The sequence below is a fragment of the Dermacentor albipictus genome, chromosome 6, assembly GCF_038994185.2.
Source record: "Dermacentor albipictus isolate Rhodes 1998 colony chromosome 6, USDA_Dalb.pri_finalv2, whole genome shotgun sequence".
NCBI lineage: Eukaryota > Metazoa > Arthropoda > Arachnida > Ixodida > Ixodidae > Dermacentor > Dermacentor albipictus.
The window spans coordinates 120,226,650-120,245,874 of NC_091826.1; the positions used below are offsets into that span (position 1 = coordinate 120,226,650).

At 48.4% G+C, this 19,225-nt stretch overlaps 1 protein-coding gene across 15 annotated transcripts in view; it reads left to right on the plus strand.

Moving 5' to 3' along the window:
* LOC135913786 (putative protein kinase C delta type homolog) overlaps positions 1-19,225 on the plus strand; it is a 725,274-nt gene that overhangs the window by 584,880 nt on the left and 121,169 nt on the right. For 2 of the 15 annotated variants that reach the window (XM_065446433.1, XM_065446432.1), the window contains exon 1: positions 1,583-4,917. The exons of 12 other annotated variants lie outside the window; for them this stretch is intronic. In XM_065446433.1, the coding sequence (XP_065302505.1) occupies positions 2,100-4,917 (2,818 nt within the window). In that variant the 5' untranslated portion in view covers positions 1,583-2,099. Of the gene's footprint in view, positions 1-1,579; positions 4,918-19,225 lie in introns of those variants that run through there. One more of the 15 variants, XR_010568111.1, reaches the window with a different exon arrangement.

Consider the following 19,225-nt stretch of genomic DNA (forward strand, 5'->3'; position numbering starts at 1 on the left):
GCCGAAAGTAATAACAATAATAACTAATAATGTAATTAGGCGAATTGCACAAAAAGTAGTGTGGCTTGGTCCAAGCGACGGCAAACAACATCGCCTCGGTTCTGTTCAGCTACATGGCACTCGCATATTTTAATGTTATGGCGCAATTACACGGGACGCCTTGTATACTGTTATAGTCAAATACATTGCAGGCTGCCGGCCAGGAATTGGCTACAAGTGCAATATGCGTTCCACAGCACAGACTAGGTAGAGCGAGGAAGTTAGGAAATTCGCGGGCGCTAGTTGGAATCGGTTGGCGCAAGACAGGGGCGATTGGAGATCGCAGGGAGAGGCCTTCGTCCCGCAGTGGACATAAAACAGGCTCATTATGATGATGATTATGATGATGATGATGATTTCCTTCTCCTGATATCGGCACCCCGGGACTACTTGACCTGGATAAACGCACAGTATAGATATCACAAGTTGGAGAGGCTGATGGCCAATCATGAACTGTCGCTCTCTCGACAGGGTCTGGAGCCTTGCTGTAGTTTACTGCATGGTAACTGAAACTAGCATCGGCCTCTTCGGCGGCTGCTCGGGTGAGCGCTCCGCAACTGCACTTCTTCCCCTCACCCCCCAGAGCCCCGATACCCGTGGCAGAACCACGTACTTCTTTAATCTCGAGACCAGTCGCGAACTCTTCGAGGCAAGTAATCTTACGTTGGAATTGCGGTGCGTCTGTTCCGCATCACATGTTCTCCCGACAGGTGCGCTTCCACGACAGTCTGTGCCACAGTAAGTGAGCCTGGTGCACTGCCACAATATCCAAGCCCTCTTAATACTGACACACCGATTCGCGGAGGCAATATTGTCCGCGCGCAATCTCATACTTCTCTAACTGCTGGCTCTCCTTGGCCACTTCAGGCCCTTGCGCCAATAAACTTCGATCATCATCATCTGTTCTCTGTTTCGATTTGTAGGCCCACTTTCTTCTCCTTTGCCTGTGCACAACGTTCACTGTAATTACCACCTGGTCTCATTAGCATCCAATTGTTCAATCAGGTACACTACTCAGAGAGTGCTCAATGTTAGCGTGAAATGCTACCGTACCATATAAACGCTCTGAACTAGCCTCTCTCACCTTTTCCTTCTTTTCTTTTTTGTGAATGTGAGTAACTCTGTCATCAAAGATCCGAGAAAATGCGAGAAAAGCTGAAGCGAACACTTTATCCCAGGCAGGACAAATCCAGAAAGCGCTTACATTACGAAACCACGTACACATGAAGATGCTCCGCGTTCCATCTTTACCAAAATCGCGTTACGTGAAGCAGCGTACTTTCCTGCGCAAGGCACGTAAGGCAAATAGCGCGCATACCGTAAGCTGCGCTCCAAGTCCGTCGAGCGCATGGTAGCGAGCGGCCCGTGGCGGCTCGCGCTTCTTTCTGCCCCTCCCTCTCTCTCTTCTCCCCAACCCTGGCCTGGCTCCAGGTGGAAAGGAACCCGCGGACTGCCCGCGGCCCAAGGTGGTAGCGGTAGGTGGGCGCGATATTTTAGAACACAGCTGCCGCACGCGCTCCAGAGTCCCTGCCGTTGCCCTCGCCTTCCCAGCGCCCCTCCTCGCCGCTGCCACAACCCGGGGCAGCCGAGCTCTAGCGCTGCGCGAGGAACGGCGAGGGACGCACCTCTGCAGAGCAGCCTTCTCCTCCGTGGCGCGCGGACCGCGCAGCGCCGCGCAGTAGGAGACACCTGACGTTCGTTCGACAACAGCGCGTGTGACGTACTGAACGACGACCCCAGGGATCAGCCGGGAGCTTGCGCACGCCGCGATTCCTTCGGAGTTTTCGACCTGTGTTACGACCGACAGTCTCGATTGTCTCTTCGACCCGAGATTGTGTGTTTGTTCGTGAGACCGTGCAGGCTGGCGCGCTAGCGAGCGCGTCCCCATGTCACCCGCGTCGACCCGTGGCAGTGCCTGCTTCGACGCGCCATGAATGTGTCGCCGGGACGGAAGTGACTGAAGACGTGGATTCCTAACGCGTTTCTCCGAGCCCTTGTGCCTGGAACTGTGATCGGAGGACCCCTTTCGTCGTTGGTCCTGGGCCCACTCACCTCGCGTCATGTCGTCAGTAAGGCGACGTGCCCGGACCCCGATCGGGAGTCCCGCGTACTACGGCAGCTCCGCCTTTTCCGCCTCGTCGTCGCCGTTCGACGTCCCCCCTCGGTCCAGGTCCGCGCTACACCAGAGCTCTTTGGACCTCAGCAAAGCCCGCAACCCGTCACTGTCGCGCAGGCTTAGGGACAGTAGCTGGGGCTCCTCTGAATGCCTGTTCAGACCCAGTTCTTCGGCGTTGGCATCGACGGCCAACTACGTCCTGTCCAGCCTGGGAGCCGATTTCCAGCGCTGCCGCTCTCCCGCCCGGGGCTTCACGCCGCCGCCATCGTTACGGCGGTTGGGGCGCGAGTCCAGCCCGTCTCCCGTGTCCAATTATTACAAGTCTACGTACGCGTCGTCCTGGTACGATGAATACAGGCCCATCCTTCGCGAACGACCCGCCCTTAAGGACTGTCAGCGACCGGCGAGAGGATCAAAGGAGAGGCGCGAGTCTATGGGTATCATTACCAGACACCGGCACGTTGTCAAGTTCAGAGAGGACCCGGCATTGCATGAGTCTAGCCCAGTTGTGTCCCGAACGAGGCAAGATGGCTCTGGTCATAGCACACGGTCCGTCGACTCTGGTATTGGCAGCTTCAAGGACGGCCAGTCGGTCCAGTCACCGGTCGATCTCGAAGACATGTTGGGCCTCGACGCACCGCCGGTTGTCCTCGAAGAGCTTAGACGCGACTTGCTACCTGTGACACCCGGAGGCAAGGGGGCCGAAGGGAAGCACAGTAACGCTACTCCGACCACACCCCAGAACGACCGCGCTGACGACAGCATTGGTAGAAGACGGAGGATGCGGAACCGGACAGTTTCGGAAGAATTACTTAGCTCTGCTACTTCAAATGTACCTCAAGAAAGTGACAAGTTATCACCCTCAAAACACCGCTCACGTAACACTTCGTCTCAGTCTAACGGTGTTGCAACTGACGGACCCGCACAAAAGCCCGTAGTTGATGGCGAAACAACACCTACGATCGAACTTCCCAAAGTAAGCGAGATATACGAGACTGTGGTTGTGAAACTGAAGAAGCCGAAGGGAAAAGGTGCACCCGGTGACGTCAGTCCTGTACCTGATAACGTGGAGAGTGTTGTGCACTGCCTTCCTACGCCAAATGGACACTGCGTTGGCGCCAGTGAACAATCAGTAGAAGGGAGGACACGTGAAATATCTCCCGCCGTAGTTACCGTAGAGCTTCCTCCAAAGAAAAATGAGAATGCTGCTCAGGAGGCCACCAACGAAAATAAGGTCCCAACTACTACTGCTGCTAATGCATCCCCGGTTGTGAAAAAGGTACCGAAGACTGGCAAGATCGCTTCTTCTCTCGCTCAGTTAAAGACAGGTCGAAAACCGGAACAAGATCAAGGTAAAACGAAAAAAGATGCCAAGACTGGACCTCCCAGTCCACAGCCGAAATCTAGTCAGCCGTTGACTCCAGAGCCTCGAGACAAGCCCAAGCTAGTCAACAAGACGGCGCAAGCCGCACTGAAACTGAGCAATCAGGATCAAGCAAAACATAAAATGGAAGACACAAAGCCACCAAGTACCGCAAATGCAGCAGTTTCACAGTCACGCACTTCTAAGCTTGAAACGCACACGGCGCTACAATCCAAAGAGCAGGCATCTAAGGATGCCTCGACATGTCAGAAGTCAGACAGGAAACCTCCATTCCAAACGCAGCCACAAGAAAAGCCAGAACCTAAATCGGCCATCGTGGACAAACTTCGCACTGTTGACGCTGCAAAGGCGATGCCTAAGGATGTTGTTGCGCCACCGGTACTGCTGCCGAAAGTCGTGCCTGCGAAACCGGACACTACCGACAAAACAACAGCTGTTGCAGATACAACTATCAAAAAGCCCGCTCTAGGGATGCTTGAATTGCGCAAGAAGGAGCCACAAGGAAGGCTCGCATTCAAATCCAAAGAGCCTCAAGGAATGCTCGAGCTCAAGAAGCGACAGCCAATCCCAATGGGCGCTCCCCCAGAGCCCGCGGTTGCTTCGAAACCTCAAGAGACTGTGCCGCCACCCAAACCACCTCAGGAGCCGGTGCCTGCTGCTGCGCTTCCGCCCAAGAAAGATGCACCGGTTGCGGTGACGGACAAGGCTCCGCCAGCCGGATCGAGACCTGCCGTTCCCACTTCGCTTCCGCAGAAGAAGCGTCCCTCCGCGCTTCTTGAGAAACTTTCGCCGACGTCGGACAAGGCGCAGCCGACCACTCCACCCCCGCGTGCTGGTCCAGCTGAGGCCAAGGTGGATAAGCGCCTCAAAAAGATCAGGCGAAGCAAGGACTCAGAATCGAGCGGTCATTCCGTACCCGCGAGCCCGACATTTTCGGCCGCACCTTCCCCGCTCGCTTCACCGCAGGTCGAAGCTGCGCCCGCCCCGTGTGTCGGTACACCGCCGGCGACACCCGACACTGGTGAGCCGCCGAGCAAAGCTCCGCGTAAAGTGAAGAAGGTCAAGAAGGCGTCCAAGATTAAGATCGCCGGCCTAGCAAGCAGCTCCAGTAGCACTAGCAGCGGCGGTAGCGTGGGCGGTAAGCGAGGCGCCAAGCAGGCGTCCCAGGAACTAGAATCGCCAACCGTCCCCAACGCCGAAGCAGCCTCGAGCGTGCGGAGTCCTCCAGCGACTCCCAGCGTTCCTCCAACTGCCACCGCTGCAGCGGTGATCGAACCCAAAGCATCGGCTGCTGAACCGTCGCTTCCGGCGGGCGTTCAACCGGAGCATGCGGAGCACAAACAGCGAGACGACGAGGCCGTCGCTGACGCGTCATGCGGTGAGTTCGGTGGCCCTGTTCTGTTGTTGGCGTCGCCCTTCTCGTGCCCTGGTTCTTTTCGCCAAGGCCGCGGGTAGTCCGAAAATATTGCCCGCCGCGTTGTTGACGCGGTCATCGGCTGCACGCGCAGCGGGTCCGACGGGCAGTCGCCAATAGCCCCGTCCTGCAGAGTTCATTTTCTGCCCGTTCTTTTTCAAGATATTTTATTTATTTATTTATTTATTTATTTATTTATTTATTTATTTATTTATTCCTACCTCAAATACCCGATTTCGGGTTTTACATGAGGGATGGGCATTTTATATCATATTTTGAATGAATGCCTTGAACGATGAATGACTGGAGTGGTGCACCGCTTCAGCAGCTAGATTATTCCAGTATTTCACTGTTTGAACGAAGAAGGAGTTAACATGAGCGATGATGCGAGCTGGAGGGGGATGCCTTTGAATGGCTACGACGGGATGCAGTGCGATGCGCAGGCGTGATGTCGGTCTGGTGATGCAGCGAGTGATAAAATTTGTAAAAGAGGCACACCTTGCTGTTATGAGGTGGTGCTCGAGAGTTGGAAGGTTCAGAGATGACTTGAGTTTAGTAACGCAAGTGTGGTAAGAGTACTGAGCATGAGTGAACCTTGCTGCCCGATTCTGTATGGATTCCAGTGCTGTTGCCAGGTTAGATTGGTGTGGGTCCCACACTGAGCATGCGCATTCCAGTTTCGGTCGAATGAGTGTTAAATATGCGAGTAGTTTTACAGAGGGTGGAACAAGACGTTGATTACGGCGCAGGTAGCATAGTACACGACTGGCATCATTGCTAATGCTGCAGATGTGTGAGGACCAGCTGAGGTTATTGGACAAGTTAATACCTAAGTGCTTATAAGAAGTAACAGCACATATTTCACAACCGGCGATAACGTAATTACCTGAAATAAATGATTGGCGACTATGGAAAGTAAGTAGCGACGTTTTTTTTTTTTGACGTTGAGGGACATTAGTCAATTTTTACACCAAGTTTCAATGACGATAAGGCCGGACTGGAGAGCACGAGAATCAGCGTCGTTAGTAATAGGACGATAGATTGCACAATCATCAGCAAATAAACGAATTTTGAACGAAAACCTCTCGGTAAGTCGCCAATGTATATTACGAAGAGTAGTGACCCCAGGACTGTGCCTCGTGGCACGCCGGAAATAACGGGTGATAAATTAGACGAGCATTGGTTAACGTAAACGAAGTGTTGACGGTTAGTCAGAAAGTTGCGTATCCATTGGAGAACGCAAGGTTTAAAATTAAGACGCGATAGTTTTAGGAAGAGCCGTTCATGAGGAACCTTGTCGAAAGCACTTTGGCAATCTACGAAGAGGGAATCTATGGGTATGTCTTGATCAAGAGGGGAGCTGATGTCATTAACGAAGAGAGTTAGTTTAGTCTCGCAGAACATGCCTTTCTGAAAACCATGTTGATTAGGATTAAAGTAATTAGCGGATGGGAGATAGTTTACAATATGAGAACAAATGATAATCTCCATTAGTTTGGAACAAACACTGATAAGGGAAATTGGACGGTAATTGTAGCACAAGGACGATTATCCTTTTTTGGTACTGGAATTATCTTACCTATTTTCCATTATGCAAAAAAGAGTTGAGGCGTGCAGACAGGACACAAGAGTAGAGAAGTGGACAACCCGAAGTCACGCCTCACTCTTTTTTGCATAATGAATCCTTACCAACTAACTCAGCTTTCTGTAGTTCTATTTTCCAGTCTTGCGGCACCACTCCAGATGATAATGATTCCTGAAAGATATGGCACCAAAATACACTAGAGATGTGCGCAGTGTTCTTAAACACTTTTGAATTGGTTCCATCGATGCCAGAGGATGTTAATTTGAGGGATTCAATTGGCTTGGCGATACCATATGCATCGACTGTTATGTCTGGCATCGTTGAGTTGTTGAGGCAAGGACAGTCTGGGAGGTCAGTGTTAAGTTGAGAAGTGAACACTGAAGAGAAGACAGAGTTTAGTACTTCAGATACTTTACTGTTGGGAACACGGTTATTGTCGTTATCATATAATAATAATGGTTGACGGTTATTTAGGTTAATGTGTTTCCAGAATTGTTTTGACTTGTTTTGCAGCATGTTAGGGAGAGTTAGGGATGGGGAACAGACTGAGTGTCTGCAGTGTTTATTTGTCAATTTCGGACCTTGCAAGTCAGTATGGTTCAGATTGTTGGGGAAATATTTTTTTACATGTTGCAAGCCTGAGAAGGCGAGTCGTAGTTCTCAAGCTTATTATGAGGCTTAGTCTAGCTACACCGCCGTGACGCAACTAGTCATTTCATTAAATTTTCCGGCTTATAAACAATGTCAACAGCTGTTCGACTTTGTGACGCTGCGGTTGCTATTCCTAAGCACCGTAGGTTGATTTGCAGAATTGGCACGGGATTTGCATAAATTTGCAAATGCATTTGGGCATGGCACCATAAGTTCTTCTGTAAATGATAACAGGTCAACACAGTCGTATCTCTAGAAGATCTGCTAACCTATCTGCTCTCACGAAAACTAGAATAACAGAATATTGATAGCTCAGCTGTGTAGGTATATATCTACGATGCTCGGTCACATCATTTATTGCGATGCCTAATGTCATGGCGTTCTTAATTTCGTAGCTGAATGTATATCCTCGTGAATGTCCCTTCAGTGACATAATGTAGTTTTCAACTCAGGCATAGAAGAGCCGCTAGTCCTACCTTTTGAACATAAAGTTCGCATGCGTTAGATTAACTTTTCGACAATTGCACTTCTGAAAGAGACTCATGGTGGGGAGGCTTGCAGACTTAAAACAAAGTAGTCTGCTTCAATGCCCGTAATTTGCCGAAATTAAGTTTTTCATTACGCGAAACTCGAGCGTAAATTTGAGGTAGAACTTGATTTGAGTTGTACCGGGAAAATTCGCAGAACGGCTGCAGCTTAGTTTTGATGGTTTAGATTGTTCAATATGATATTGGAAACGTTGGCAATGAATATGTCACCGAACTACACTGTTGCTTTAGCTGGCGGCTTCAAGTGATACTTGAGCAAAGATGTTACATTTAGTAGATATTTTCTTCGTATCTGAATAGTTTCTTCTGTCAGACTTCATTTTCAAACGATAAAAGCTGCTGCAGGGACGTGAAAAAGCTAACGCTGTCATTAAAGTTACAGAGAAAGACAGAGAAAGACAAAAAGTTTTGTTAACAAAAAGCAACTAAACAAGTCAGCCCTTATAGGGGGTCCGGGGAGTGCCTGGTTTAGGCCTATTGTTTTGCTTTCCAGCAGATGTAACAGCAAGCTGTCGTCGATAGGCTTCTGGTTGGAGGTGGGAAAGTGTCTCTGTTGGATGGATTCAGCAATTTAATGTTCCAAATGACCTACCATCTCAGCAAGGCAGAGATATCTCGCAACGAGGATAAGCCAGGAGAGAGATAGACAAAGAGAGAAACAGGCACGGAGGAATAGGCAGGGAGGTTAGCTAGACTTTCTTCATCTTACTACCCTACCCTAAGGGAGGCAGAGTGAAAAATAGAGAGAGAGCACGTGTGGCTCATTCACACGCACCAAGCAAGGTGTCGCGTATTTGCGGTAGGGTACTCAAGTCTGCCACCTTTATTTACTACAGAAGTGCTCGTGCCGTTTTCTGGGCTGATGAGCGGTGAGGCCAGGCTTCCAAGGCATTCGCTTCTGAAAAAGGGCGATCGTCCAGTCTATTAAAAGCACACTCGAGAGCCCGGCGTTGTTTGTAGAAGCGGCAACAGTGATACAGGAGACGATCGATGCTGTGTGCATTTCGACACCATAGTGCCCGTGGGTGAGGCAGCTATTCCAAAGGGCTTGGATCGAGCCTGAGACACAAAAAGCCGCGAACGAGTGCTAATTCACCGTTACTAGCACCGCCAGATTTTCCATTCGAAGGTCAAGGCTCCCGTTCCCAACTTCCTGTCTCGGTGTTGAGTCACACCGGATCCCAACAAACAACAGCGATCACTCTGACTGTCGCTTTTGGAGCGGTGCTCCCGAGCATGCGAGCTTTAGTTTGCAGGCTGTTGACACCGCTGGATCGTCTTTGTTTTGAGACACTGGTCTGCACAGCAGACAACCTGTCAAGAGGGCCTTCAAGGCGTGACGTGCGAGCAGTGTGACGTACTTTCCGCGAATATGTTTTTCTCGATCTAAAAATACGTTCGGAAGAAAGCCGGCGGAGGCGCTCCAAGAAGACACACGGTGGAAAACAGCAATCACTTCATTACTGTCCGCGCGTTTATCCCATGAGTGTAGCGTTTTCATATACCTGTCACTCAGTGGAGCATTTTTTCCGCCGTTTCTGTTTCCTGTGTTTTTCAGTCAGTGCTTCGCTACATGTCTTTGATGATGCGCACAAAGTAGTTAGCGATCTTTCTCGTTGTGGCCTACGTGAACGTATTCTACATTTTCACTTAGAAAATGACAAAAAGAGAGAAAAAAACAGACGGAGCAGCTCTATAAAAATGAATTATTTCCATTTTGAATTTGAATTATTTTTCACTCCAAGTTTCACTAGTGTTCCGAGCGGTGCTCTGCCAACGCTATCAATGCCATCGGTCGGTCGTGGATGGTTCATTATAAGAAAGGAATACGTTCTAGCTAAAGGAATCGCTACATTATACCGGCCCAGCGGGGTTTGAATCCTTGTAGCATGACCCATATTCACACAAAAAAATAATGTTTTTTTTTTTTTTCTACGAATGTCCAATATAAAAAATGCTAGTCAATCATGATGTTGTACTGTTATTCAAGACGACAGCCAGCTGATGAAAAACACCACTCGCGAAAGAAAAGATCTGTGAATTCGGTCTTAGCTTCGTCACATAAAATTCGCAGGATTAACTGAAGCTACCATGTTTATTTATCCTGTATGTGCGTCTCATCTTTCATCCTTTCGAAGAGTGTGTGAATGGAGATCCTATACCTTTGTACGCCCTTACCTGCACCCTTCGAGGCAATTATTCACTAAACGTCTCTGAAATATGCGCCATCCGCGTTTGGCCATCCCTGCAACGATCGTCCCGCTGTTGCTCTCATGAAACGCAGGCACCATTAACGCCGCCCTACCAGCAAACTCTATCGCGTAAGATAATATTTTTTTTCTCAATTCCGGGCGAATCCTTCGCAATATCTAACTTATTTCTCGCTTATATTGCGATAACAATTATAGGTACGCTCGCCGAGCATTTCTGCCATCGGTGCCGCCGTCATCGACTGCCGCGTTTTCATCAACAGCGCACGCGCGGCTCGCGCACTGAATTTTAGAGGGTCTCCAGAGACTGCGAGTGGGTTCGACTGCAAAAAAAGAGAGCGCTAGATTGGCTCGGTGCCAGAGCAAGGACTGCGTTCTGGCGTCATCATCAGGCCTGGGCGTTGCAGGCACACATACAATAAAGCAAGCTCCTGCTCAACTGTGGTGTGTATGCACTGGTCTGAGCGGAATATGCAGTAAACGTCAAATAAACGGTATCAATATTTCACTGGTCGCTGACTAACGCCTACGGTTTTCGGCCGGTCTCATCTCGAGCACCGCCGACTTTCGACGTCTGCAACGCAACTGAGGCCGCATTCTGACACGATCCACTTCGGCGATAGTTCGCCGTCAGGCGCGCTCTAATTGGTTGTTTGAGCAAAATCGGACGAGTTGCGTCATCCGAGTTTGCTCAACCAGCCAATCAGCACGCGCATGACGGCCAACTATCGCCGAAGTGGATCGTGTCAGAATGCGTCACCTGGCGGCGGTCCTCGCAACGCCAGCGTTGTGAGACGTATGGTCGGGCGCTCTTTTCTTCTGGCCAGAAGCAGTTGCACTGCGTGATGCCTTGCGCCAAGATGTCGTATCGGCATACAGTTAGATCATCATCCAAGGACAGCGAGTGCAACGTTAAGCCTCGCTGTCCCTGTCAATGCTTCGCCCTTCAAACGAAGATACCAAATTTCTTTTTCTTTTTTAAATGCGTAACGATTCGGGACATACCACCGTGTTAAAATACATACGACAGCGTGCACTACGGGCCTGTTCAAGCAGATGAGCGGAGCCCGTTCACCAGGGCGATACGCACAATGCTCCTTCGCTAAATTCCAGCCAATCCTGATGTAGGACATATTAATAGAGAAGGCGAAAAGCTAATAGAAGAGATCACTTACGAGTGAAAAATTTTGCGAACTCGGGCCCAGATTATGCAAGGTCAGAAAATTTCGAAGGCGATGCACGACTGGTCGCCCGTGGGTGAGCATAAAGCGTCACTTCCGACGTGTCTTCGGCAGGGCTAGAACCTCAAAATCGTTTAGTTTGTCCGCAAACTTCTTGCAGTGCGCGGATTAGCGCGTTATCTTAGGCATAAACGTGAGCGACTGAGTTGGTCGCGCCACCTAGTGGCGCAGAACTTAACGAAACAAGAACAGAGCTATTATTGCAGTAACCGAATATATTCCCCTTTGCTGGTAGTGTACATAATCAGCAGCGGTCTAGTCGCGAACACGTTGCTTTTTAAAACGTGTGTGTGTGTTTTTTTTTTTTTTTTACACAGACACTCATGGAACACGAGAACGTGTCTACAAGGCATTGTGGTTAGACGAATCGCCACTAGATGTTGCTACCAGCATCCGGTAACCGGTATTACGCAATCGCCAGTACGTAAACCGGCATAGCGGACACGCTAAAAATCTTTGCGTCTAGTGACTAGACGTGGACGCCGGCCAGCACCAGGCGTCATTGAGACGCCAGGAGCGCTACTGATTCTGGGCATTGTATAGTTCGGCTATGTTGAATTCGCCATGTTGCCAGTACTCACAAAGTTGCTACGGCTTCCCTGATTGTTTCAAATCGCAAACATGGCGCAATTTGACAACTTGCAGGACTTCAACAAATCGCTAGAGCAGCACCTCGGGTAAAGCTCGTTCGGCGCAGAAGTGTGCCAATGCTGTAGACTTTCGTGCTAAAATAACTAGAGGCAACTCTTGAGCGGCGATAGTTGAGCTATACCACGGGAACGATAGTTAGTGTGTCAATATGTCTGACCTTCTCGTTGCCTTATCCTAGCGTTCTTGTAGCTGATTTGTCGCCACCTACTCAAGCAACATCCAGACCAGTGCGTCCCAAGTGGAACGTTCCCGCTCCGTGTTCGCGGTCGAGGCTTGTTTCGTCTCGTTAGAGCACGACTGCTCAAGCTAAGGGTTTGGCTGTGTGAACATGTGCGAACGTTTATACCGACAAGGACGTGTGGACAGTCTATTATGCACGTCTTGCGGTTACTGCGAGACATTTCACCACCTTATATTGGAGCGACCCGCTTTTATTGTGCAGCATACGTCGCTAGTGAGGGACTATATCATCTCCTTGACCTGCGGTGTACGACACTCGACGAATGTATGTACCCCAGTGGTTCTGCGCCTCAGTGCGAGGAGGCTAATCACGCTCTTCTTACTTTTCTAGAAGCAAATAAATTAGGTTGACGTTTGTAACTTATTTCTGCCTTCAAATGGCAAGACCTCAGGCACTATTTCTTCTATTTTAGCATTCTTTAGTAGCATGACCTGCAGTGACCGGCCCTATACTGTGCGCAACCTGAGGTGTGTGTTCTGCTTTTTTCTTTGAGATTTTTCATCTTGCTCTTACTTTCCTGTTTCTTCCCCTCCTTCCTATTTTGCATTTATATGTTTCTCTCTCCTCCTTTCCGGAGAGTAGAAAGGCGTTGGGCCCCTTCCGCTGGCACTTGCCAGCCTGCTCCTGGTTTGCCCTTTCCTGTCATGTGTATGTATGTCTTTAAAGAAATAATGAGGTTTTATTTTCTACTAAGCCTTACCCAGCCGTATTGGCCTAAATTTTGAAGCAAACCTATTTTTCTAAACGCAGTACCCATAGTATAAGAGTCTGCGCACATGCCTGCTTACTGCGAATTGTTGCGTTTGTGACACAATATTTTGTGGAAAATTACGAATTTGTAAACTCACAAAGTCACTTGAAGCCAGAAGGACGAAGTTCAGGCAAATCCATGAGCTCAACATAATTCACGAGCAAGCCGAACCATCACAGTTGCACCAAGCCTAGGCTACTAGAAGTTCCCTCTAGTAGTTTTGTAAGGAACTCTATGAACCGTGCCAGATAACAGCACCAGTGCTCGAAGCAAACGAATAGCGATAAACGGCAAGAGTTACTGGCGTCTCGTATTCGAGGAGAAACCGGCGAGGAAATGCTCCACCTTAGCGGAAACTGGTGTCGTAACGGGGACGAGATGCATGTCCGCAGTTTTATTCAGTCCTAGCAATCGTTCATTTGTCTTGGGAAACAGCGCACGTTGTTTAGACTTGCACCGTCATGCTGGCAGCGTGGATGACAAGAAAGCTGCGATCACCGACGTGAACGGAATAACGTTTTAACTGATGGTGTTACCGCGAACGACGTTCAACTTCTTCCGTTCACAGCTCGCTTGAAGGCATTGCGGTACCGGCAAGCTGTCGGGGTGGCCCAGGATGATTTATCACCTTTCGCGCCCTTTAAAGTCTAAACGAAGTAAACAGGAAGGGGATTGTAACGCAAGTGCACTTTTTATAGCAGTTTAAATTTTTGTCTTTCAATGAAAATCAACATAATCACCATAATAAGATGTTAATAAGGATGACATTGGTTTTGCCTGAATAATGGAGTACACTAAATATTAGAAGTTGTACAATGTGGCAGCAAGCAGCAACACATACGTCATAAGGATGAAAAGCCTTACGACGTCGTTTCTTCTAATGCAAGAATTCGTTTTGCTATTATTGTTTCTATTGAGCGTAATAGAGTAGCCATCACCATTATAGCGTGTCTACGTTTCCTTTTTTTCTTATTTTCAGTTTATTGAGGAGAACATCCCATCCAAATTATCAGTATATTCTAACATTGCCGTTCAGCGTGAGGGTGCAAGTTGCACCCTGCATCCCCCTTGAAAACAAGTGTCGCAGCTCACCATGCTGACGAATACGGCTGCACGCCATGCATAAGACAGATTGCAGATCAGCCTTAAATATCCGTTGTTCTTAAGAAAATTGCAAAACACCAAGTATGTCTTCCTCCATAGCATCCTGTTATCGCTATTTTTCCCTCTTCAACCCGACTTCTGGGCAAATACGCGCCTCGCGAAAACTTCAACAGCAAAAAAAGAACACACACACAACCAGCACCGTTCATACATCACCTCAAATGCGCGGATACAGTGCAATGTCACGAAATAAAAGATATCGTCGTGGTGATCCTCTCAAACGAGCGCTTCCGCAGTTGGCCATAGACATGATCGATGGCCACTCTGCGAGCAGTAAGCCGGCAAAGAGAGGCCCACAACTCGCGTGCGTTGTTTTTTTTGTTTTTTTTTGTGGCAACCGCGCGTGCGTGGTATAGGCGTGCACAGCACGAGGTTCAGGAACTCGGCGACTTCGACGTTACGCCGAGGACGTTACGGCACCGCTTACGTAAGGCGCGCAGTGCGTCGCCCGCGCGGAAACTAAAAACCCGCCGATGTGGTCGTCGTCCCGTCCGCACCACGGTGCAGCGAGTTGCGGCTCGCCGGTCCGCACCGCGCGCTCCTTTGAGCCCGCCAACCGTTGGCTTCAGCCGGGCGAGCGACAGCGGAGACAGACATGCCTCGGCTGCTTGGAACGTCACCAAGAAGCGTGCTTGCATGGGAGGGCGCGAACGCCATTTTTTACGCATTCTTCGCCTCCCCCATCGCGCGCACCGCTCCTTCACCGAAACGAGCAGCTGGGGCAGCCGGGTAGAATAGAGTGGCGGAGAGAGAGAGAGAGAGCGAATCTTTCCAGCAACGGCACAACCCGTTCCTCGCTAGAGTGACGCGAACCATGCACCTAGCGCCATTTTGGGGTACCAAGGACGCAGCATGCCGGAAATCTTCGCTAAAGACGCGTTGCGTTGCTGCTCAGCGTAATCGCGTAATTAATGAAAGGCACTGTGCCGCGTTATTTCGCTTCGCTTGCGGAATGACTCCGCTGCAGCGTGAAAAGGAGAGAGTGGAACACATTTGGGAGTAACGCTGATGGCGGCGCTATTTCGCAGGGTAGCGAAACACTCTGTTGTCTTCAGTTTGCTTCACACGAGAGGGAAGAGCAGATGCTGCAATAAAATGCGCAGTAATTTGACGAAGTGAACGCCCTTCGATAAGCAAAAACAAACAGCTGATCCAATCTGGCGCGTTTTATTTATTTATGTGTTTATTTATTTTCTTTATTAATAGTCTCAAAGCCTGAATGCAATACTAAATGTAGGAATCTGGGGCTGATATTTGTTCTCACAAGCTCATATAACATAACAAGTGCTACGTGAATGCAATCCCATTTCTTTGAGCCACGCTTCGCGCTAATTAGGTGTGGCATCTGGGTCGCTTTGTAAAATAGCAGTATCGGTATCGTTGTGTTGTTAATTTTCCGAAATACAACATTATATTGCTTGTGAATAACTACACGTTATCAGAAACAAAATATTGAAGGTTCGTATACTTCAAGACGAGTAGGTGACGTAAAAGGTGTCCCCGTCATACTCCAGAGTGGACACACTGTGTAAAATCAGTTTTCATTTCCCGCAACAGGTTGAGACGCTAAGAAAAGAAGTACTCGAGCCAGGTAAAGAGATGAGAATTCATATTTAAATGACTTAGCTTGAAGCCGGGTAGTTCCTCACCCACATTACGAAATACGTCAGAGTAGCCTAGAAAATTCTAATCAGACAAAGTGCAGCTGAATAAAACTAAGTGAAGTTAAGTGACTGATAGAAAACAATTGATTTAAGAGAGAATTTTTTGTGTAACGCCGCATTCAGCAAAAGAAAACACGGAAGTTTCCATACAAAGAAACAATTGTACTACTGTGGCAACAAAGTGTGTTCAAGCACTTAACAGGGAATGCTAGTTAGCTCTTTCAGAGTTACTGACGTACCGGTACGTTTACACGTTTCTGCCCCGCCATGCTCCTCTCGACACTCCTTTTGTCAGATAGAAATTGGAGGACCACACCGAGAGAGAATTTGACATTATTCGTGCCATATTTCCATTTATGCTCAACCAAAAATAAGCCGTTGTGTTTGTTTTATATTATCCGCGAAAACAACTTGATGCCCGCCACTAAGATGGTTAATACCATACTTGTAAATTGGATAACCTTCCTGGTCTATGGTGTACAGGAATGTGATAGGTGTAGATCGACTCCTCAACACTTTTCAGAATTTTAGGAAGTAATACAAAACGTACTTATTAAATATGCTCGTTAATTAGATAGACAACAGGCGGGTTGCGATCAATCGCCTTTCTGCATTGCATTCGGTAAAATAGCCATTTGGCCAGTACAAGGCAACTGTTGCGACCTTAAGATTGTAACTCAACAGCTAAATCAAGTAGTTACGTTATCTCGAGATGTGTTGAGGACGATACAGTGCGAACGCTGCTTCACTTCAAATTGAGATTAGAGGTGTGTTTAAAGGCATTCGTCTCCCTGAGAAGCAAGCATTAAAATTACGCGTGCGATGATAACGGGCCTGAATTTCAGTATCACGGATTGTACGGCTATAGAGGCGCCGACGCCGGATGATTTCCACGCAGAAAATTATTTCTGATTACGTCCTCGAAGTTTAAACCACCTCTGGTTTATAATTGCCGAAACCCAACAGCGCTGGCGGAAACGAAGTAGTCGCGTACTTGTTGGCGTGAACAAATTTTGACAGTTCATCGATGTTGGGTAAGAGGTGTTATTTGCGCAACTGGAAATGCGACTACTGCCAGTCCAACCGCAGCGCCATTGCATGGCCATTATAAGTGTATGCGTGACACTGGCATCTGAGACTGGCAATCCAGGCAGTTATTTCGCGAAGATTTATAAGTTCAGTCTGTCGTTGGCATGTCGCCTCAGTTAACACTAATATCACGAGTGACTAGCGCAAGCTCTGACCGCAAGTTTCGTGTCCTGGCAGACGCGTTACTCCTGCCGTGATTCACACATACTGGCGGAGGAGTTGCAGCTTATCACTCGAATGCCGACAACTTTCATAGCCTACCCTATTCTCCAGTTACTCCTAACTTCCCGCGAAAGCAGGAGTGATCCCTACATGGCAACTGCCGAACTTTTATAGGTGACGCCTTATCCCGTTAATAGGGTTGATAGCTGGACGAGTTGGTACGGATGCATTGGCGCAAATTCCACGATAAGATGGGCACAAGGCAAGAAAGCGAGCACAGCAACGCACAACCGCGATAGAACACCGGCACTCTGGCTGTGCACACATGACTTTCTTCATTCGTTTTTTTTTTCAAGAATCTCAGTTGAGTGCCTGCGCTTTTCGGTTTCCTTTCTTACCTTTGTCCTGTCTTTTCGCGCAGCTCCTATCAATGCATCCTTATCGCGTTCATGCAAGAACAGCCTCTCGTTGCAAACCTCAGTCGCTTGACCGTGCAAAGCGTGTCGCGCGGCTGTTCGGAAGTGCGCCATTCGCGCTTTCACCGTCAACAAATTTCGGCACGACGCCCGAATCCCCAGGCGCTCGCGCTCAGGCGCGAAAGAACACCTCGTCAACGTCACGACTCCGGCCGGAGACGACTTGGCCATCTTTTCTGGTGCCCAGCAAAGCAAACTGCGCGGACGCACCTCGAACGCGTGGGCCGTGGATATGGCCGAGAGTCGCGCTGGCATTATCGCTATTTCCATGGCACAGAGAGAAGGAGATAGACGCTCTTTATCCGAAATATATTTATTTATTTATTTATTTATTTATTTATTTATTTATTTATTTATTTATTTATTTATTTATTTGTTTATTTATTTATTTAAATAATTATTACCCACAGCGCCCATTAATGAATTAGAGTGGGGGCAGCGGGAGGGAGGGGTACAGAAGAAAAACCAGCATAATAATCGCAGGTCTGCATTAAATTCGCGTAAATCAAAAAGATAGAGTACTATAGGCCGACACAAAAGCGCACAGCCGCGTTGTATACAGCCACGACAGATACAGGCACGTTGCAGATTTCAGACGTCAAAAAAAGCACAGAAAGCACAATGATGACAAATATTCATGGTGGAAGGGCAAAGAACAAAGCGATGAAATGAATTGCAACAAGAGAGACGGAGAATAATGCAGAGAAAGGCAGGGAGGTTAATCCGAGGTAGTTCCGGTTGGCTACCCTGCGCAGAGGGAAGGGTTAAGGGGGATAAAAAGAGAAACAGAGTGGCAGTGAAGATACAGTACAACAACGCGAAAAAGAAGCACTAAAAGGAAAGATTATAGCTTGAAAGTGGGATCCTGTATAGGTCATGGTGGTGGTTGACATGCGCGCGATATTTATCCAGCCTTGCTGAACAAAAGATTCTATCCTTTTTAATGCAGAAAGGAATATGTTAGAACAAGAAATTCCTATAACCGAGGAACGAAGTCGGTTCCACTGACTGATGGTTCTTGGAAGAAAAAAAAGAGCTGCTAAAGGCCGATGTATTGCATTTGTGTTCTCTTAGCTTTTCTTCTCTTAAACCCCTTTCCCTGTCTAGAGTAGCAAACCGGACGTGCATCTGGTTGACCTCCTTACCTTTCCTTCTTTCCTTTTCATTCTCCTCCTCCTCCTCTTATATTTTGATCATAATCTTTGTCTGCTGATGTGCAGCGAGGCTTGTTTATGTATACGTCACGGAGGTGAGGAGGTGAGGAAGGAAGGAGATAAGAAGAAGGCAGGGAGGTTAACCAGAATCACGTCCGGTTGGCTGCCCTACACCGGGGGAATGGGAAAGGGGGAAAACAAAGATAACAGAGAGAGAGAGGAGGGAAGGAGAATTCGAATATGTGAATGATGTATGCTGTGTAAAAGCTTCAATCCAAATGGCGCTCTTCGGTGCTGCAGAGCAGAGATTACCATTTTAGCATCGCCTTACATTTCGTTGCAGTAATCTTCCCTTCGTACATAGTATATCAAGTACGTATCCTACCGCCATGGACGGACCTTTTAATGGTCTTTCTTTGTTAGTTACTGTGGAAGGATCTCACGCACAGCACGCGATTTCCACCGCAGATCTTACGCATGATTTATATAGTAATTCCCGGGTCTGTGAAAGTGGTATAGCCTCTTCCTGTATGTCTTCAAGACGTGCCCGAGTGGCTTTATCGACGTCTTCGTTTCCTATGACGCCGCAGTGACTTGGCAGCCACTGAAACGTCACTTTCACGGTCCAACGCAGCTAGCAGACTTCAAGTGCTTGCACAGGAGATCACGCTCTTTCTATGGTGCA